Raw genomic sequence first — 22,837 nt, forward strand, 5'->3', positions numbered from 1 at the left:
TATGTGTTTAAGTGTGAGTCAGTATGTGTGCACGTGTGTTTAAGTGTGTGTAAATAGAATGGAAAAGTATGCATGCATCTAAATTTTTGTTTTAAATTAATATAAAAAAATACATGCAAAAGTTTGGTATTTTTTGTAAAAAAAAAGAAAAAGAAAGAAAGAAAAAAAAAAAGCCAGTCCAAATTAATTTAATGGTTTTGTTGTTTTTCTTTAATTTAATTTAAAAAAATACAATTTACAGTATATGCAAACGTTAAATATTTTTGTATTTATAAAATTTAAGAGTTTTTTAAATATAAAAAATATATACATCAGTCTCCAATTTTTCACATATTTTGTTTTGTTTTGCAATAATTTTCTTTCAAAAATTATGTCTACAAAAGTTTAGGATTTTTTTCTTCAATAGAAAAAACATGCCTCTCCAATATTTTATGATTTTATTGTTTGTTTTCTTTTAATTTAATAGAAGAAAACATCTGTAAAATTTAGGAGAGGTTTTTCTAGATAAAAATACATATATTTACAGTTTTTTTTTCCAGTTTTTGTTTTGTTTTTGCGATATATAAAAAAATATATATATCTGCAACATTATGGATTTTATTTATGAATTAAAAAATACACGCAACTATATATTTTTAAGAATTTCTTTTAATTTAATGAAAAATTATTACTGATAGGAGTTTTTTTTAATTAAAAAAATGCATGGATCTCCAAATTTTTTATTTTTTTGTTTGTTGTTTTTTTGCTATAATTAAAACATTTATATGTGGATGCAATAGTTGTGTATTTTTTGTAAATTACAAAATACAGGCTGTGCAAATTTTTCTGATTTCTTTTTAATTCAACCAGTAATTTTTAAAAAAACATACCTCTAAAATGTATATTTTAAAATGAAAACATACATATTTTTTCAAATGTTTTTGTTTACTAATATTTTTTCTTAAAAATCATGTATCTGCAAAAGTTAGAAATGTGTCTTTATTAGAAAATACATGCATCTCCAAATTGTTATGATTATTCTTGTTTTGTTTTAATTTACTAAAAAAAACATCTGTAAAATTTAGGAGTTTTAAAATGAAAAAATACATGCCTTTGCAATTTATTTCAATTTTATCGTTGTATTTTTGCTATATTTGAATTTGGGGAAAAAATCTATCTGCGAAGATTTAAGATTTTTTTTCAACAAATTATGAAATGCAAACATCAATTTTTTAAGATTTTTTTTCATTTAACAAAAAATTATGTACTTATTGTCACACCTGGACATGGATTATTTTTGCTTCTTCAATGCAGAGAGGATACGGGACGAGCTAGACGAGAGTGTAAGTACATGGTTGTTTATTTGACCACTAAATACAAAAATAAACGAACTAAGGGCGCTCACAAAGAAGTACAAAACTTGGCTACAAAAATACAAACAGGAAAACGAAACACCTGCTCGATGGCATGAAACACGATAAACTATAAACTTAAACTTGCACTGTGGCAGAACTATGAACAACTAAAACAAAAACACTTACTGTGACCGAAACAAGGGGCATGGCTAGCAGGGTGCGTAGCAGGTAATCGTGAAGGCATGAAGGCAAGCACATGCAAAAATCCCAGACTGATGGACGGAAAGTAAAATCCTTAAATAGTAGCAGTGGTAATGAGAAGCAGGTGTGAGAGCTGAGGGACGGGGCGTGACTAGGATGGCAAGGTGAAAATCAATGGGTTGGCATGGAAACAAACAAAACCAGAAAATGCAAAACGTGAAGCAAGAGTCCAAAAACAAAACATGATCAAACATAAAACCTGATTAGCAGGCATGACACTTATAAAATATGTGAGTTTTTTCAAATACATGCTTCTCCAATTTTTTTTCAATTTTTTTGTTTTGTTTTTGCTACAATTTGCTTTAAAAAAATGCATTTGAAAAAGTTGAGCATTTTATTTAAAATTTGAGAAAACATGCATCTCCAAATTTGTTACATTTTTTTCCTTCTAATTAAATAAAAATGAAGGTCATGAGCTTTGGGTCATGACCGAAAGGATAAGATCACGGGTACAAGCGGCCGAAATGAGTTTCCTCCGCCGTGTGGCGGGGCTCTCCCTTAGAGATAGGGTGAGAAGTTCTGCCATCCGGGAGGAACTCAAAGTAAAGCCGCTGCTCCTTCACATCGAGAGGAGCCAGATGAGGTGGTTCGGGCATCTGGTCAGGATGCCACCCTAACGCCTCCCTAGGGAGGTGTTTAGGGCACGTCCAACCGGTAGGAGGCCACGGGGAAGACCCAGGACACGTTGGGAAGACTATGTCTCCCGGCTGGCCTGGGAACGCCTCGGGATCCCCCGGGAAGAGCTAGACAAAGTGGCTGGGGAGAGGGAAGTCTGGGTCTCCCTGCTTAGGCTGTTGCCCCCGCGACCCGACCTCGGATAAGCGGAAGAAGATGGATGGAAGATAGATGAAAAAAAAACATGTATCATTAAAATTCTGGATTTAAAAAAAAATGACAAACACAAGCCTCTACAATTTGTTCCCATGTTTTTGGTTTGTTTTTGCTATAATTTGCTTAAAAAACACGTATCTGTGAAAGTTGGGGATTTGTTTGTGGATGTAAAATACACGCGTCTCTAAATTGTTGTGCTTTTTTTTTTTTTTTATTTAATATAAGAAAATATCCGTAAAATGTAGGAGTTTTTAATGAAAAAAATACATGCCTCTTCAAACGTTTTCGATTTCGTTTCTGTTTGGTTTTTGCTATAATTTGCTTTATTCCAAAAAAAAAAAAACACATTCACAATAAAAACCTAATTTTTTATATGTAATAAACAAACACCCATTTATATCTCCATGCCTTAGTATTTTTTGGGGAATCATACAAATTTGTATCTCCAAATGTAGTGTTAAAAGACATATGTTTTCTTAATGGCAGCAATGAACGCACGTAAACAGAGGCCAGTGGGAGGCTTAATAGCTTGTTTGAAAAGTCCCATCCTGCCTTTTAAACCACAGCAATGATTAAAGAGTAGTCAAGTCTCTAAATCATGGACATTTTTTTTAGTCGCTTGTAGCTGAATTCAAACAGTACATGAGTGTGTGACAATTGTGTAGTAGGACACAGAAGATAACCACACAGTATTCATTTGCTGTACAGTATTTCAATTGTGGACAAGTTGTCTGTCATCACAGCACATTAGTTTTCTCCACTAAACACAAGGAGTCGGCAGATCAGATGTCTTGTAGCGATGAAACAGATGAGATACAATGTCTCCTTCACAGACACTTTGGTGTTATTGTTTAGTTTTGGCCTTTGTGACTAAACCACGAAACCCGAGCCGTTGTTGCCGTTATGAAGGTTTGACTCGCTGTGAGTCAGTTTCCTGCTGAAGAACCAGTTTTGTGTTGCTTTGTGGGGACTGACACTTAACCTGCAGGTCACGGGACTCATTATTATTGCTCCCAGGATGAGCCGACATGCTTTGGCCTTTTTTGTGGCCCCATTGTGCTCGTTAATATTTTCAGGGTTTGATTGTTTCAGTTCATAATGAAATGGAAACCTCCAAAGCGCCACATGTCAATAGTTGCATACATTGCCGTTGTTAGGCCTATTTTAGGGGGGCTTTGGTGTGATTTTTACACAACATTGCAGAGGTTTTTTTAATAAATATGCAGGAATATGACTTTAAATAAATAATAATACAACCCAGGGGTGTCAAACCAAAACTTTTGAATGAAATAAACTGCTGTTCTAAATGTGTCCACTACATGCTGCAATAGCAATTATTTTCATCTTTGTCGATGATGCTATATGTAAAAAAATAAATATACCACATGATGTTAGTGCACCATTTGAGGAAAATGGTTGGGTGCGTGGTTTAGAGGGGAAGAGTATATTTACAGCTAGAATTCACCAAGTAAAATATATTTATATATATATATATATATGAAAAGATTGATTCGAATTTGAATCGCGATTCTCACGTTGTGCGATTCAGAATCGATTCTCATTTTTAAAAAATCAATTTATTTATCCATCTATTTTTTTTATTTATATATTTTTTCATTTATCAATCCAACAAAGTACACAGCAATACCATAACAATGCAATCCAATTCCAAAACCAACCCTCAGAACTGCAATAATCAATCAATGTTTATTTATATACCCCTAAATCAGCAGTGTCTCAAAGGGCTGCACAAAACACAACAACATCCTCGGTAGAGCCCACATAAGGGCAAGGAAAACTCACCCCAGTGGGACGTTGGTGACAGTGACAATGATGACTATGGAAAAACCTTGGAGAGGACCGCATATGTGGGCAGAATCCATCGTTAGCAATAGATCATTAGTCATTTTTGCGAGGGCTGTCTCTGTTGAGTGATTTGCCCTGAAACCGGATTGAAAGGTCTCTCAGAAATTGTTAGACGGTAAGTGTTCATTTAGCTGCTCTGCAACAATTCTTCCGAGGATTTTCGAAATAAAGGGAAGGTGAGACACAGGTCAGTAGTTTACCATGAGGTCAGGATCGAGGTTAGGTATTTTAAGGAAAGGATGAATAACCGCTTTTTTGAATGGTAGGAGAACAGTGCCAGAGGAAAGTGATAAGTTTATAATCTTTAGCACTGATGGACCTAATAATACAAAGAGCTCCTTGATAAGTTTCCCAGGAAGTGGGTCAAGTAAAAATGTTGTTTGTTTTATTCCATTTACACGTTGTAAAAAATCTTCTAATGTTATTTCATCAAAACGAGAGAAACTCTTTTGGATATTTGCAGTATCCGCCGTATACACAATCGTATCAGTGTTAATAGAACCCCGTTGTAGCTGGGACGCATTGTCTTTAATCTCCTTTCTAATGAGGTCAATTTTCTTATTAAAGAATTGCATAAAGTCATCTGCCGAGTGGGTGGAGCTACTGGAAGGAGTCCCTTGTTGGGTTAGCGATGCTACCGTACTAAACAAAAATTTAGGATCGTTTTCATTAAGGCGGTTGAGATTTGAATAAACACAGCAATTGAGGAGACACAAACACGACACAGAACAAATCAGAAGAAGTGAAACAAAAATGAATATTATCCACGACAGTATCAATATTAGTTATAATTTCAACATAGCAGTGATTAAAAATCCCTCATTGACGTTATCATTAGACATTTATAAAAATTAAAAAAAAGAACAATAGTGTCACAGTGGCTTACACTTGCATCGCATCTCATAAGCTTGACAACACACTGTGTCCAATGTTTTCCCAAAGATAAAACAAGTCATGTTTTTTGTTCGTTTAATAGTTAAAACAAATGTACATTATTGCAATCAGTTGATAAAACATTGTCCTTTACGATTAAAAAATCTTTTTTTAAAAATCAACAATTCTGCTTGCATGTCAGCAGACTGGGGTAGATCCTGCTGAAATCCTATGTATTGAATGAATACAGAATCGTTTCGAATAGGAAAAATATAGTTTTTGAATAAAGAATCGCGTTGAATCGAAAAAATTGATTTATAATCGAATCGCGACCCCAAGAATCGATATTGAATCGAATCGTGGGACACCCAAAGATTTGCAGCCCTTATATATATATATATATATATATGTATATATATATATATATATATATATATATATATATATATATATATATATATATATATATACCTATATATATATATATATATATGTATATATATATATATATATATGTATGTATGTATGTATGTATAATATACATATGTGTATATATGTATATATATATATATATATATATATATATATATATATATATATATATATATATATATATATATATATATATACACAGTATATTAATGTATATATGTCCATCCATCCATTTCCTACCGCTTATTCCCTTTTGGGGTCGCGGGGGGCGCTGGCACCTATCTCAGCTACAATCGGGCGGAAGGCGGTGTACACCCTGGACAAGTTGCCACCTCATCGCAGGGCCAACACAGATAGACAGACAACATTCACACTCACATTCACACACTAGGGCCAATTTAGTGTTGCCAATCAACCTATCCCCAGGTGCATGTCTTTGGAGGTGAGAGGAAGCCGGAGTACCCGGAGGGAACCCACACATTCACAGGGAGAACATGCAAACTCCACACAGAAAGATCCCGAGCCTGGATTAAACCCAGGACTGCAGGACCTTTGTATTGTGAGGCAGACGCACTTCCACCGTGAAGGCCATGTATATATGTATATTATAAATATATATACAGTATGTATATATGTATAAATATATATATATATATATATATATATATATATATATATATATATATAATTTTCACCTGTTTCTGCTCATTTGTCAACAATTTATTTTATAACCATCTATTTTGGTGAATAAAGATGATCATTATTCGCTGTTACCCGACTGGAACGTGGGAGAGTTCCCGCTGAAGTCGCATCATAACGGTATCTCATTGCTTTGAAATATAAAACTCAAAATACTGTATAAAAATATATATGTCTATAATATTGCTGACAGAATACTGCTACAGCTTTGCAGTGTATGTGCTACCTACACTTAATTGATATAGTTTAAGAGCGTAATTGTTATTTTAGAGTAGAGTTTTGGGGGTTCTGAAGATTAGATGCACTGACAGACTCATCGTCAAAAAGTTCTATGTGTGTTTCGTATTTTCACTTTTATCGTTTTCACCGTAAATGGCAGGTTATTGTGATAATCCATATCATCAATCCCTACTGCCCAGGTGTGGCCTGTGAGCTTAAAATTTCACACATGTGGCCTAAATGCCTTAAATTACCATTAAAGTAATGACAAGAGACTAACAATATTGCTTTTTAACCATTTCGATTGTTTCAGTATTTGCTGTGTAATTCTAATACAGTAACAACAAGTTTGAAGCAAATAAGGTTTTGCAAGTGCAAAAATTCTGAATCAAAGAGGTTGTGCACCGACATCATATCTTTGGATGGACTTCCAGCACCTGTTTTCCAGGCAAGAAAGTTTCTTTCCACCAGAACCACCTCTGTTTTCAGGTCAACTATGTAGTCCTGTGCAAGTGTTCACCCTGCTATCATCAGTGCAACATGTCCCTGTTGCTTTTCCATGTAACAACACTCACTGTCCTCATGTGTTCGGGCCACGTCATGCTTACTGAAGATGACTGAAGCTTTCTTCCACTTCCACTTTCAATCATTTATTTATATGAACTCAGTGTTGTGTAGTTCTTATACAGGGAGGGGGGGGGGGGGGGGGGGTAGATCTACCGTATCTACCGCTGGTTGGGAAACAGTGCCCTCTTCGGGCCAAAACAGGCGCTGCAGTAATAACAGTATGTGTCTCGAGTAAAAAAATATATATTTTTTAATGGACCTATATATTATATTATATATTATATTTAATTATCGTTTCAATTGTTTGAACCTAATCAAATATGTGTATTTATCAATGAATATATATATATATATATATATATATATATATATATATATATATATATATATATATATATATATATATATATATATATATATATATATATATATATATATATATATCCATCCATACCGCTCTTTCCCTTTTGGGGTTGTGGGGGGGTGCCTATCTCAGCTACAATCAGGCGAAAGGCGGGGTACACCCTGGACAAGTCGCCACCTCATCGCAGGGCCAACACAGATAGACAACATTCACACTCACATTCACACACTAGGGCCAATTTAGTGTTGCCAATCAACCTATCCCCAGGTGCATGTCTTTGGAAGTGGGAGGAAGCCCATACATTCGCGGGGAGAACATGCAAACTCCACACTGAAAGATGCCGAGCCTGGGATTTAACCCAGGACCGCTGTACCTTCGTATTGTGAGGCAGACGCACTAACCCTCTGCCACCGTGAAGCCCATATATATATATATATATATATATATATATATATACATATATATATATATATATACATATATATATATATATATATATATGTATATATATATATATATATATATATATATATATATATATATATATATATATATATATATATACATCTATCCATCTATCTTCCTCCGCTTATCCGAGGTCGGGTCGCGGGGGCAGCAGCCTAAGCAGGGAAACCCAGACTTCCCTCTCCCCAGCCATTTCGTCTAACTCTTCCCGGGGGATTCCGAGGCGTTCCCAGGCCAGCCGGGAGACATAGTCTTCCCAACGTGTCCTGGGTCTTCCCCGTGGCCTCCTGCCAGTTGGACGTGCCCTAAACACCTCCCTAGGGAGGCGTTCGGTTGGCATCCTGACCAGATGCCCGAACCACCTCATCTGGCTCCTCTCGATGTGGAGGAGCATCGGCTTTACTTTGAGTTCCTCCCGGATGGCAGAGCTTCTCACCCTATCTGTAAGGGAGAGCCCCACAACCCGGCGGAGGAAACTCATTTCGGCCGCTTGTACCCGTGATCTTATCCTTTCGGTCATGACCCAAAGCTCATGACCATAGGTGAGGATGGGAACGTAGATCGACCGGTAAATTGAGAGCTTTGCCCTCCGGCTCAGCTCCTTCTTCACCACAACGGATCGGTACAACGTCCGCATTACTGAAGACACCGCACCGATCCGCCTGTCAATCTCACGATCCACTCTTCCCCCACTCGTGAACAAGACTCCTAGGTACTTGAACTCCTCCACTTGGGGAAGGGTCTCCTCCCCAACCCGGAGATGGCATTCCACCCTTTTCTGGGCGAGAACCATGGACTCGGACTTGGAGGTGCTGATTCTCATTCCGGTCGCTTCACACTCGGCTGCGAACCGATCCAGTGAGAGCTGAAGATCCCGGTCAGATGAAGCCATCAGGACCACATCATCTGCAAAAAGCAGAGACCTAATCCTGCGGTCACCAAACCGGAACCCCTCAACGCCTTGACTGCGCCTAGAAATTCTGTCCATAAAAGTTATGAACAGAATCGGTGACAAAGGACAGCCTTGGCGGAGTCCAACCCTCACTGGAAATGTGTTCGACTTACTGCCGGCAATGCGGACCAAGCTCTGGCACTGATCGTACAGGGAGTGGACCGCCACAATAAGACAGTCCGATACCCCATACTCTCTGAGCACTCCCCACAGGACTTCCCGAGGGACACGGTCGAATGCCTTCTCCAAGTCCACAAAGCACATGTAGACTGGTTGGGCAAACTCCCATGCACCCTCAAGAACCCTGCCGAGAGTATAGAGCTGGTCCACAGTTCCACGACCAGGACAAAGACCACACTGTTCGTCCTGAATCCGAGGTTCGACTAGCCAGCGTAGCCTCCTCTCCAGTACACCTGAATAAACCTTACCGGGAAGGCTGAGGAGTGTGATCCCACGATAGTTGGAACACACCCTCCGGTCCCCCTTCTTAAAGAGAGGAACCACCACCCCGGTCTGCCAATCCAGAGGTACCGCCCCCGATGTCCACGCGATGCTGCAGAGTCTTGTCAACCAAGACAGCCCCACAGCATCCAGAGCCTTAAGGAACTCCGGGCGGGTCTCATCCACCCCTGGGGCCTAGCCACCGAGGAGCTTTTTAACTACCTCAGCGACCTCAGCCCCAGAAATAGGAGAGTCCACCACAGATTCCCCAGGCACTGCTTCCTCATAGGAAGACGTGTTGGTGGGATTGAGGAGGTCTTTGAAGTATTCCTTCCACCTATCCACAACATCCGCAGTTGAGGTCAGCAGAACACCATCCGCACCATACACGGTGTTGATAGTGCACTGCTTCCCCTTCCTGAGGCGGCGGATGGTGGTCCAGAATCGCTTCGAAGCCGTCCGGAAGTCGTTTTCCATGGCTTCCCCGAACTCCTCCCATGTCCGAGTTTTTGCCTCCGCGACCGCTGAAGCTGCACACGGCTTGGCCTGTCGGTACCTGTCCACTGCCTCCGGAGTCCTATGAGCCAAAAGGACCCGATAGGACTCCTTCTTCAGCTTGACGGCATCCCTCACCGCTGGTGTCCACCAAGGGGTTTTAGGATTGCCGCCCCGACAAACACCAACTACCTTGCGGCCACAGTTCTGATCAGCCACCACGACAATAGAGGTGCGGAACATGGTCCACTCGGACTCAATGTCCAGCACCTCCCTTGTGACATGTTCAAAGTTCAAAGTGGGAATTGAAACTTTCTCTGACAGGAGACTCTGCCAGACGTTCCCAGCAGACCCTCACAATGCGTTTGGGCCTCCCAGGTCTGTCCGGCATCCTCCCCCACCATCGCAGCCAACTAACCACCAGGTGGTGATCAGTAGAAAGCTCCGCCCCTCTCTTCACCCGAGTGTCAAAAACATGAGGCCGCAAATCCGATGACACAACTACAAAGTCGATCATAGAACTGTGGCCTAGGGTGTCCTGGTGCCAAGTGCACATATGGACACCCTTATGTTTGAACATGGTGTTTGTTATGGACAAACTGTGACGAGCACAAAAGTCCAATAACAAAACACCACTCGGGTTCAGATCCGGGCGGCCATTCTTCCCAATCACGCCTCTCCAGGTTTCACTGTCGTTGCCAACGTGAGCGTTGAAGTCCCCTAGTAGGACAAGGGAATCACCCGGGGGAGCACTTTCCAGTACTCCCTCGAGTGTACCCAAAAAGGGTGGGTACTCTGAACAGCCGTTTGGTGCGTAAGCACAAACAACAGTCATGACCCGTCCCCCCACCCGAAGGCGGAGGGAGGCTACCCTTCCGTCCACCGGGTTGAACTCCAACGTGCAGGCTTTGAGCCGGGGGGAAAACAAGAATTGCCACCCCAGCCCGTCGCCTCTCACTGCTGGCAATGCCAGAGTGGAAGAGGGTCCAGTCCCTCTCGAGAGAAGTGGTTCCAGAGCCCTTGCTGTGCGTTGAAGTAAGTCCGACTATATCCAGCCGGAACTTCTCGACTTCGCGCACTAGCTCAGGCTCTTTCCCCCCCAGTGAGGTGACGTTCCACGTCCCAAGAAATAGGTTCTGTAGCCGAGGATCAGACCGCCAAGTGCCCTGCCTTCGGTTGCCACCAAGCTCACATAGCACCCGACCTCTATGGCCCCTGCTATGGGTGGTGAGCCCATTGGAGGGGTGACCCACGTTGCCTCTTCGGGCTGTGCCCGGCCGGGCCCCATGGGAACAGGCCCGGCCACCAGGCGCTCGCCATCATGCCCCACCTCCGGGCCTGGCTCCATGTTTTTTCTTCTTTATAGAGGTCTTCGAGCTGCTCTTTGTCTGATCCCTCACCTAGAACCTGTTTGCCTTGGGAGACCCTACCAGGGGCCTCCCGGACAACATAGCTCCTTGGATCATTGGGACACGCAAACTCCTCTAACACAATAAGGTGGCAGCTAAGAGAGGAGCATATATATATATATATATATATATCCATCCATCCATCCATTTCTACCGCGGGGGGCGCTGGCGCCTATCTCAGCTACAACCTGGACAAGTCGCCACCTCATCGCAGGGCCCACACAGATAGACAGACAACATTCACACTCACATTCACACACTAGGGCCAATTTAGTGTTGCCAATCAACCTATCCCCAGGTGCATGTTTTTGGAGGTGGGAGGAAGCCGGAGTACCCGGAGGGAACCCACGCATTCACGGGGAGAACATGCAAACTCCACACAGAAAGATCCCGAGCCTGGATTTGAACCCAGGACTGCAGGAACTTCGTATTGTGAGGCAGACGCACTAACCCCTCTTCCACCGTGAAGCCATATATATATACATATATATATATATATATGTATATATATATGTATATATAAATGATAAATGGGTTGTACTTGTATAGCGCTTTTCTACCTTCAAGGTACTCAAAGCGCTTTGACACTACTTCCACATTTACCCATTCACACACACATTCACACACTGATGGAGGGAGCTGCCATGCAAGGCGCCAACCAGCACCCATCAGGAGCAAGGGTGAAGTGTATATATATATACATACATATATATATATATATATATACATATATATATATATATATATATATGTATATATATGAATATATATATATATATATATATGTATATATATATGAATATATGTATATATATGTATATATATATATATGTACATATATATATATATGTATATATATATGTATATATATACATATATATATATATATGTATATATATGTATATATACATGTTTTTTTTTGATTGATTGATACTTTTATTAGTAGATTGCACAGTTCAGTACATATTCCGTACAATTGAGCACTAAATGGTAACACCTGAATAAGTTTTTCAACTTGTTTAGGTCTGGGTCCACGTTAATCAATTCATGGTGTAAATATATATATATATATATATATATATATATATATATATATATATATATATATATATATATATATATATATATATATATATATATATATATATATATATGTATGTATATATATATGTTTTGACTAACTGAAATGACTTAAATTGTTTTTTATAATAAATAGATTGAAAATATTTAATTTGTCATAAAATAGTATGTGATAAATGGATATGATATGGACATATAATAAATAAGTGCATTTCCAATTCTGTTAAAGTACTGAATAAGCGATATCTTTTTTCATTTTTTTTTTAACTTTAGAAATTAAGAAAATATATTTTTTTTGATAAAAAAATCAAATAAAAATAAAAAAACTAAAAAAATCGATTAAAAAAAAAGACAATCGATTCTGAATCGCACAACGTGAGAATCACGATTCAAATTTGAATCAATTTTTTTCCCAGACCCCTAATATATATATATATATATATATATATATATATATATATATATATATATATATATATATATATATATATATATATATATATATATATGTATATATATATATATATATGTATATATATATATACTTATATATAATAAAAAATTAAACCTAATATGTATAGATAGTACAGTTTATTTTAGAACTAATAAAAGTGACACAACCCTAATTTCGTAGCAGTACACACAATCTCATTGTTTGTTTAAAAGAAATGTGATTAATTTGTTGTATTAAAGCAGAACAACTAAAGCCAGATTTAGTTCTTTACTAACATCAAATGTCCAGAGGGTGTCACTGTAGTTATTGTAAAGACACAGTAAAGATGCTGTTCAGAAGTGTCTTAGGAGAAAGCAGCATTTATTTATTGCCTAAACTAATCGCACTGAAAAAGATTCAAGGAACTTTGTTATAGCAGCACATGTTAGTTGGCATGAAATTTAGTACCCAAAGTCCCCGATTTCACCCAATTAGAACCACAGGAACGATAATGTGTACAAACATAATTTTAATAGAGTAGGTTATAAATGCCATAGGTTAATAAGATATATTATGAACATTTGACTTTAATATTAGACTGTATCGCTAATTGTAGTATTTTGTTTAAAAAAAATCCAAAATGTTTCTAAATAATCTTTTTTTTTTTTTTTAAACCCAGACCTCCAAATGTTAAGGTCTAAAAATGTATTTAAAAAAAAGGATTTGAATACATGCCTCCAAATTAGTTGTAAATAAGTTATTTTTAATTATAAAAATATATATGTTCATGTTTTATTCTAAAATCACATTATATATATATATATATATATATATATATATATATATATATATATATATATATATATATATATATATATATACATATATATATATATATACATATATATATGAAACTATACTTACCTCTAAAAATATGTTCCATTTTTGATCTAAAAAAACATGTTCAAATTTAGGATTTTTCTACTCTAAAACATTACTTACCTCCAAATTCAATCATTTTTCAATCTAAAAATATTTGTTTGAATGCTTTTGTAATCTGTTTTTTATTTAAAATTTGTATTTGCTTGTTTGACCATTTATATGTCTTAACAGGGTTATTGTATTTTACTAATTACTACTCTTATACCAATTTATATTTATTTTTAAGAAACCTTTTTCCTTTATTTCTACCCCCATAGTTTAATTTACTTTACAAATTATTATGTATCACAAAATGTTTTTATTTTCCATCCATTCATTTTTTACCGTTTGGCCCTTGTTTAAAAAAAAAATACACCAAATATTTTGTTTTTAATCAAAAAACATTTGCTCCCCATGAATAAATAAACCCTGTAAACAAGCATCCACATTCATTTTCGTATCCATCCCTCTTATCCAAGATTGGGTCACGGGGGCAGCAGCCTAAGCAGAGAAGCCCAGACTTCCCTCTCCCCAGCCACTTCGTCTAGCTCTTCCATGGGGGTCCTGAGCCATTCCTAGGCCAGCTGGGAGACATAGTCCCTCCAACATGTCCTGGGTGTTCCCCGTGGTCTCCTACCGGTCAGACGTGCCCTGAACACCACCCCAGGGAGGCGTTCAGGGGCATCATGCAAAGATGCCCGAACCACCTCATCTGCCTCCTCTCAATGTGGAGGAAAAGTGGCTTTACTCTGAGCTCCTCCCAAATAGCATTTATTTACATTATCATCATATTGATCTAATTTAGTTTTGCTGTTTTTGGGTAGTGTGAAGTTGTAATTCTTCCAATAAAAAGTGTTTTTACTGTGTAGTTTCCATGTTGAACCTTGTCTGTTAGAGGAGGACACACTCTAAATCAGGGGTGTCGAACTCAAATACAGAGTGGGCCAAAATTTTAAACGGAACAAAGCTGCGGGCCAAGTTTGAACAAGCAATATTGAACAAGCAAGGCTTATATAACTTTAGTGACATGCAAAATCCAGTTTCAAATAATAATAATAATAATAATAATAATAAAAAAAATATCAATGGCATATCAAATAAAATTTAAATAAAAATGTTTTGCCTTTTTTTCTATTTGCAATCTTCTGAGCTAAATATAATTTTTTTTCCACAGGCTAATAATACATTTGAAAATAAAATAACAATAATGAATGAACCAAACATTCAAGCTTTGAAGTAGCAAGAGAAAATGCGTGAATAAAACGTTAATTATTGGTCAGTTTGCTAGAATTTCCCGGAAGAGTTAGTGCTGCAAGGGGTTCTGGGTATTTGTTCTGTTGTGTTACGGTGTGGATGTTCACCCGAAATGTGTTTGTCATTCTTGTTTGGTGTGGTTTCACAGTGTGGCGCATATTTGTAAGAGTGCTAAAGTTGTTTATACGGCCACCCTCAGTGTGACCTGTATGACTGTTGACCAAGTACGCCTTGCATTCACTTGTGCGTGTGCGTGTGTGTGTTTGTGTGTGTAAAAGCCATAAATATTATGTGACACACTGTTAGTAAGGAGAAAAATCGGACGTGACGACAGGTTGTAGAGAACGCTAAAGGCAGTGCCTTAAATGCACGCCCCTAATATAGTTTTCCAGGTGGAAATTGGCAGAAATTCGGGAGAATGGTTGCCCCGGGAGATTTTCGGGAGGGGTGAATGCGGTGTTACAGCGGCACCGAAGCTGTATAACACCGGCAGGCCAGCTCTAATGCTATATTGATATTGCCTCAAGGGCCAAATTAAATTACACGGCGGGCCAGTTTTGGCCCGCGGGCCAGAGTTTGACACCCATGCTCTAAATGTATCATCCCTGAAAAATACTAAATGAGTATAGTGTCTCACACAATATGATGTCATATTTCATTCTTGGCCATTTGGACAGTTCTTATGGCATGACTGGCTAACATTACATTATGACCATATCCCATCCTCGTTGTTGCCATGGTGATTGCAAAATGAACTCTGTTGCTTGGAATTGACTTTCGGCGTTATCTCTCCTCCTCCGTGTGTCTTTCTATCTTTTTGGGGTTGCTGCTGAAAGAAGCAGTGCAGCCGCTCTCCTCCTTTCGGAAGCAGCAGTTGCAGACGCAAGCAACACCAAGGATTATCTTCTATTTCTATTAGTCACGCACACTCATAAGCCGTGTATCACTTGGAAGATTTGTGTCAGCGAACACACACACACACAGACAGTGCACCCTTCTCATTATTGGGGGATTGTGAGCTTTTTAAGCCACGGCACAGAGTGCAATTTTGTCAAAGTTGTCATTAAACCTAACAAAAACGCTCTTTTGGCAGCGCGAGTTTCAACTTGGAATATTCTTATGTACAATTACTATTAAATCCTCGTAAACAACATTATACCCATTAAAAAGACTGTTTTGTTGTTACATTATCACCTAGTGAAGGGTAAATGACATCCCAGTGAGTGTGTGCCACACTCAGTGTCTGTATTGACACTATGGATACTGTGTTGGTTTTATTTGATCATATTTAACCTGCAAATAAAATAAATAATTAGCAAAGAGGGTTTTTTTTGCAAAATCAATAGCTACATTAAATATTTGAAGCATGCAACTCTGGTCAGAAAGCCAAATAGTAAGCAAGAAAATAAGAACATTTACCTTATTTGGTGCTATTATTTACTTTCTAAATTCAATCTCAATTCTGTACACTGCACACTGCTGCTGAATTTTTTATTTTCCTGAGGGAATTCTCCTGTAACTATAAAGTACTATCCATCTATCTATCTATAAGATCAAAATCATTCCCCCACTTTTGCTTTTTTGTAGTTCCAGTGAGATGGATAATTCCTTTTTAGTAAATTACCCTTTCTATGTCTTAATATTAGGAATCAGTAAAGTATATTTACTGAAGTAAAATTATGTTTTCTCATAATGATACATTACCTTATTTTATCGTACAGTATAAAAAAAACTAATTCCTTTGTAATAAGACTTTATTCTTCTGTTTCTTTTCTTATAGTTACTTACTTTAAATAAAAATTAGGATCCTGTATTCTAAATTATGTCTGTTGTTTTATTCCCTCCCACTGAAAAATAATAATTTGTTTTTGTAGAAGTTCCTATATTTTTTTAATGACATTTCCTAAATTATCTGTAACTTTTATTATATGTTTTAGTGAAAGTTCATGTCTTCTGTAAAAGTTCCTTTTTTTTTGTAAACGTATCCTATCCTAACTTTTTTTAAAGGGATTTAATTTTAAAAAGTTCTTATATTTTTGCAAAACAAATATTATATTTTTGTGTAAAAATGACCATGTTTGTAATGTTTTTGTAAAAAAGAAAATAAACTAACAAACCCTATATTTTTGTCTAAAAATTATATTTTTTGCGGTAAAAATGTATATATTTTTGGGGAAAATTCGTATATTTTTTGTTAGAGTTGCTTTATTTTGTAATAGCCCCTTCATTTATTGTAGCAAGTTACATCATTTTTTTGTAAAAGTTCCTATATTGTTTGTAAAATGCTCCAGTAAATGAGTCTGTCTTCCTTCTAACCATGTGTCGTGTTAGAATATTGGCATCTAAGTAAAGAGGTCAGTAGCATCCTCGCGGTTACCATAGTGATGTTGCATCACCAATGACGGTGGACTATTAAGTCATGACTTACATATCCTGTGTCAAGTACCACCCCTTGCTGTTTAGGTAACAGTTTTTTTCTGTTTGGAGGTCAGTCTTTATTGTGTCTTAGCTACACAAAAAAATAATAAAATAAATATAAAAATGATGACATACTGTAGGTCAGGGGTAGGGAACCTATGGCTCTAGAGCCAGATGTGGCTCTTTTGATGACTGCATCTGGCTCTCAGATAAATCTTAGCAGACATTGCTTGACACCGTAAGTAATGAATAATTCCGCTGGTAATCACAGTGTCAAAAATAACGTTCAAAATATAAAACATTCTCATACATTTTAATCCATCCATTCGGTTTTTACCGCATCTGTTCAAGAAGTCGCATTAACGGTAAGAATTATTTTATCGTTGGTTTGCTTCAGAATAACAATGTTATTAATACTTATAAGAGACTTATTATACTCTAGAAATGTTGGTCTTACTTGAAAATGAACGCATTTATTGTACTTGGTGTTAAAAAAATATATTATATGGCTCTCACAGAAATACTTTCTAAAATATTTGGCTTGTATGGCTCTTTCAGCCAAAAAGGTTCCCGACCCCTGCTGTAGGTCATGTGACCTTGCAAGGATTGTCTCATGGCCCACTTTCATGGTGACAATTACAGAACAGTTCAAAATAACACTAGGTGTGTTGAATTCACAATATGTCAATATACATTTTGAAAATTGTTTTTTTTTTTGGACAAAAAATGATTCTTAAAAAAAATAGAATAAGTTGTATTTCGGTACAATAACAGACTTCTTGTGTTTTCATTTTTTTATTTGAACCAAGAGAAGAGGTGGAGGATTGCACAGGGGTTCATAATGACAGTGTCGCTACATCACTGTATGGACAGACAACATCACAAGGGCTGATAGAAAGCACTCTTGACGCTGCCGTCAAACAAAGCTTGCACATAAACGTATGAAACACAGGAAAAAGTTGCAATTCTTTTTGCTCGCTCAGAAAAGTCATACGTTAAGTATATTTAGAATTGACAAACAATGGACACTATTGCGACTGGGGAGAAAAAAAAAGCAAGCACATTTCTTCGAAGATGTGGAAACACGAGAAAAAGCACACTTTTAGGCAATGTTTTAGTTAAGGGGTTCATGCCTGCAGTTGCACACTTTGGACAGCAGAGGCAGTAAAGGACATGGCTCATCATCAATGTGTATATATGAAGTTCAGCGTATATAATACTGTATATACAAATAGTGTGGAGTTTACAGTAAAGGAGGAGCTGAGTGATTGACACACATACCAAACATCCACACGCTACTGTAAAAAAAAAGTCATTGATAGTCAATAAATTATAATAAGTCAACTGCATGGAGTAAATGTGTGTGTGTGGAAGTAAGTTTTAACAACAATGACAAAATCATTGCAAGAGTCAATGGTTTAATGACTGCATGCACTCTAAAGGCCCTAATGGCCTTCTATCCGTGTGTGTGTGTGTGTGTGTGTGTGTGTGTGTGTGTGTGTGTGTGTTTGTGTACGTTCAGTGACCCTCACCGCTCGGGGGTTTGGTGTCGTGCGGCTGCCCCCCGGCCCCGCCAGGCAGCCAGGGTGAGACAGAGTGCGAGGTGGTCTGCTTGGCCATGCTGTAATGGCTGATCACCGTGTAAAAGCGCCCCCTGGAGTTGGCGTCCTGCGCGGCGTAGTACGCCTCCAGCGAGGCGGGGATGCACCGTTTGTGCTGACAAACAAACAATGAAACATGAGCCTGGAAATTTTTGCAAGGTTAACTGTTAAGGTTACGACAAGTTGAGTTTATACCGAAAAGTTCTCTTTTGGTTTCATCTGACCACATGACATTCTCCCAATCCTCTGCTGTATCATCCATGTATCCATTTCGGTATAAACTCAACTCTATCGTGTTTGAAGGAAGAAGAATACTGAGTTGCATCCCAAGAACACCATACCTACTGTGAAGCATGGGGGTGGAAAGATCATGCTTTAGGGCTGTTCTTCTGCTAAGGGGACAGGACGACTGATCCGTGTTAAGGGAAGAAAGAATGAGGCCATGTATCGTGAGATTTTGAGCCAAAACCTCCTTCCATCAGTGAGAGCTTTGAATGGTTTACCAAATACTTATTTTCCACCATAATTTACAAATAAAATATTTAAAATTCGTACAATGTGAAGTCCTGGATTGTTTTTTCACATTCTGTCTCTCACAGTTGAAGTGTACCTATGATGAAAATTACAGACCTCTGTCATCATTTTAAGTGGGAGAACTTGCACAATCGGTGGCTGACTAAATACTTGTTTGCTCCCACTGTACAAGTACTACACTTGAGCAGTATTTCTTGCATAGGTTTGTCGTAACACAAGTAGTGATCATGATAGCTGTGTAAAGTATCCCTGGCGAACTCTAAAATAGATTTAGTACAAGTTAATTTAAGTTCAGTGCACAGGAGAATGCTAATAGTTTCACTGAGTTACATTAGGAAAGACCTTAAGCCTGACGCTCTGTGCAAAGACAAAGTATTGTCTACCTTATAGAGGAATCCATCTGGGCAGGCGTGGTCGTAGGTGAAGGCTTTGTAAACCACCAGGAACACAATACAGGCGAGGAAGGCCAAGGCCAGGATGATTAAGATGGTCACCTGTAGGTGGAGCAAACAGAACACAGAGCATGCTGGATTTAGTTGAGACAGTGCATGATATGTTGTTGAATAAACTCGGGAAGAACATAGACGACAAAGGACCTGCAATTTACAAATTTTTGTGGAAAAATGTCAGGATTATAATAGTTGTAGTATGATGTTGCTCTGAGTGGAAATGTTTTTTTTAGTCAGGACAGTGTTGCTGCCTGAACTGTGGAATATCACAACAGATGACACTGGATGTGGAATGTGCATAAATCCTTACACAAATAATGGTACTTTGTTATAGTAGTTGTGTTGTGATCTACATGCAAGTTGAATAAGATCCTTTAGTCTAGACAATGCATGATATGCTGCTGGCTGAACTAAGACACTGCACTAAAGATGGCACTGAATGTGGATTATGCATATACGTTTGTTTAAAAGTAATGGTATTTTGTTGTACTTTTTTCACGCTGTAGCTGTGAGTTAAATAAGCTCCTTTAGTCAAGACGGTGCATGATAAGCTGCTGGCTGAACTAAGAAACTGCACACAAAAAATGACACTGGATGTGAAATATGCATACCGCTATGTCCCAAGAGGGACAAGCAGTACAAAATGGATAGGTGGTATTTTGTTATAGTACTTTTATTATGATGTAACTGTGGCTAAATCACCTCATTTAGTCAAGACAATGCATGATATGCTGATGGCTGAACTAAGAAACCGCCCAAAAAATGCATACATTTCAAGACAATAGTATTTGTACTTATACTGACGGACTCAATTACTGGAAAATTTTACAAAAAATATAGGAACTTTTAATAAAAAAAATTACATAACTGGCTATAATAAACAAATAGGTTATTACAAATTAAAGCAACTTTAACAAAAAATAAGAATTTTTCCAAAAATAAATATATTGATTGGCCAAAAAAACAAAACATTTTTGACAGAAATATAAATATATATATTATTTGTTTTTTGTTTTTTACAGAAAACACTTACAAACATGGGAATTTTTATACAAAAAATATATATATATATTTCATTTTTTACAAAAATATAAGAATGTAATAAAATTACATAACTAGAAAAAGAATAGGATATGATAAAATCTTTACAAAAAATTAAAAATAACTTTCACAAAAATTAAAAAAAAGGAACTTTTACAAAAAATATGGGACTTTTACAAAAAACAATAACTTATACTAAAACATATAAGAAATGTTACAAATTATGTAGGAAATGTTGTAAAATAAAATACAGGAACTTCAATGAAAACAAATTATCTTTTCTGTATTTTTTAAAGAATAAAGTCAGTTGGATGGGATAAAACAAAAATATAATTTAGGAGACAAGAGCCTAATTTTAATTTAAGTAAATAACTGTATGAGAAAAAGAAACAGAATAATAAAGTCTTATTACCAGGGATTTAGTGTTTTGTTACATTCCCAAATCATTTTTTTTAGATCTTTAAGATGGAAACTGTAGCCGCCATTATGATGTGCGGTGATGTTTGCAAGTCTTGAACTGTACAAAGTATTTCAATGGTTGGAATCTGCGCTTTTGCATGATATATTAGTTACTCTGGTAATCTAATTAGTTACTATTGTAATCCAAGTCACAGCAGCTCAGACGAGGCGTCAAGCAGTGGGAGTGGGTAGTGTTTCCACAGCGTTCTAAAGCTTAGTGATGTATCAGATTGTAGGTGTTTTTTTTTTTTAACCTCCGTGTTCATATTTCGCTGTGTTCGTTGCATTTTTGTTGCGTTTCGCTTGATTGTAAAATATGTCAATCGAGAGGGATATGTGACATTCATAAGTTGTCAATATTCAGTGTTTTATCCTTCATAGTTAATATTGTAAATCACACATTGTTTATTTTCATGTTTATTCTGGGTGTCTCATTCAGTAAAAAAACAAAAAAATTCCATTCCATTTTTTTAAGGCGGTCTGTCATAACGTTTTTAGTATTCAATCAGACATTGTGATGTTTTGTATTAGTGTTCCTAAAATAGATATACCGTCTCCCAGACATTTTTTTTCTCCAAATTTGGCCCAGAGTCATAATAGTTGCCGGGCCTGCAATAAATGCTGCAGGCTAAACCCAGGAACTACACAAAAAAAATAATCAAATGTCGAATGTGAATATAAATCGGATATGCATAAACCTGTGGAAAATTACAAATATGTTTTTATAGTAGTTGTACTATAATGTAGTTGTGACTTAATTCAGCTTTTTTAGTGAAGACCGTGCATGATATGCTGCTGGCTGAGTTCCGGAACTAAACAAAAGATGACACTGGATGTGGAATATGCATACATCTGTGGACAAATAGCCTTAATATGTGTGCGCCATGTGATCGTGGGCCTCATTAACTTTCTTAAAAGGAGAATTGTGAAAATGAATCAGCGCGTAATCGTCATACACACACAAAAAGCTCTCTGAAGCCCCGGCTGAGTGACTCGGAATCATCGGCATGTAATCCTCTTAAACACGATGAAGGTGAATTCCAGTGTCAATTGACGCTAGATTAAAAGCTATTATGTTACTGAACTGTATGACTTTGACATACAGTAGACTACTAGAAAGTGTTCATTATTAGACAATGTTCAACCTTTTTACATATCATTTTGTAGAATATGGTATGTGTAAAAATAAAATAAAAAAAAATAAAAAACCGTGTTCATTGAAAATGTGTAAATATGGATCAATTATATAGGATAGGATAAGATAGGATAGGAGGTTTATTGTCATTGCACAAGTACAACAAAACTTTTCAGCACAAACCTGTTCAAGATTAGACAAACAAACAGTGTACAGGGTTACAGAACAAGAACGCTGATGGGTCGCCATAAGGCGCCCCGTAAAAGATGGGAAAAAGGTAAACGCTGGGGAAGGATGAGTAAAA

At 37.2% G+C, this 22,837-nt stretch overlaps 1 protein-coding gene and 1 long non-coding RNA gene across 3 annotated transcripts in view; one reads left to right on the forward strand and one right to left on the reverse strand.

Moving 5' to 3' along the window:
* Nucleotides 1-22,837, forward strand: part of LOC133551698 (uncharacterized) — a 170,019-nt gene that overhangs the window by 115,650 nt on the left and 31,532 nt on the right. The window lies entirely within an intron of this gene.
* nsg2 (neuronal vesicle trafficking associated 2) overlaps nucleotides 18,091-22,837 on the reverse strand; it is a 62,964-nt gene continuing 58,217 nt past the window's right edge. For both annotated transcript variants that reach the window (XM_061898676.1, XM_061898675.1), the window contains exons 6-7: nucleotides 19,833-19,943; nucleotides 18,091-19,030 (exon numbers count right to left, since the gene is read on the reverse strand). In XM_061898676.1, the coding sequence (XP_061754660.1) occupies nucleotides 18,833-19,030; nucleotides 19,833-19,943 (309 nt within the window). In that variant the 3' untranslated portion in view covers nucleotides 18,091-18,832. The remainder of the gene's footprint in view (nucleotides 19,031-19,832; nucleotides 19,944-22,837) is intronic.

The sequence above is a fragment of the Nerophis ophidion genome, linkage group LG04, assembly GCF_033978795.1.
Source record: "Nerophis ophidion isolate RoL-2023_Sa linkage group LG04, RoL_Noph_v1.0, whole genome shotgun sequence".
Lineage (NCBI taxonomy): Eukaryota > Metazoa > Chordata > Actinopteri > Syngnathiformes > Syngnathidae > Nerophis > Nerophis ophidion.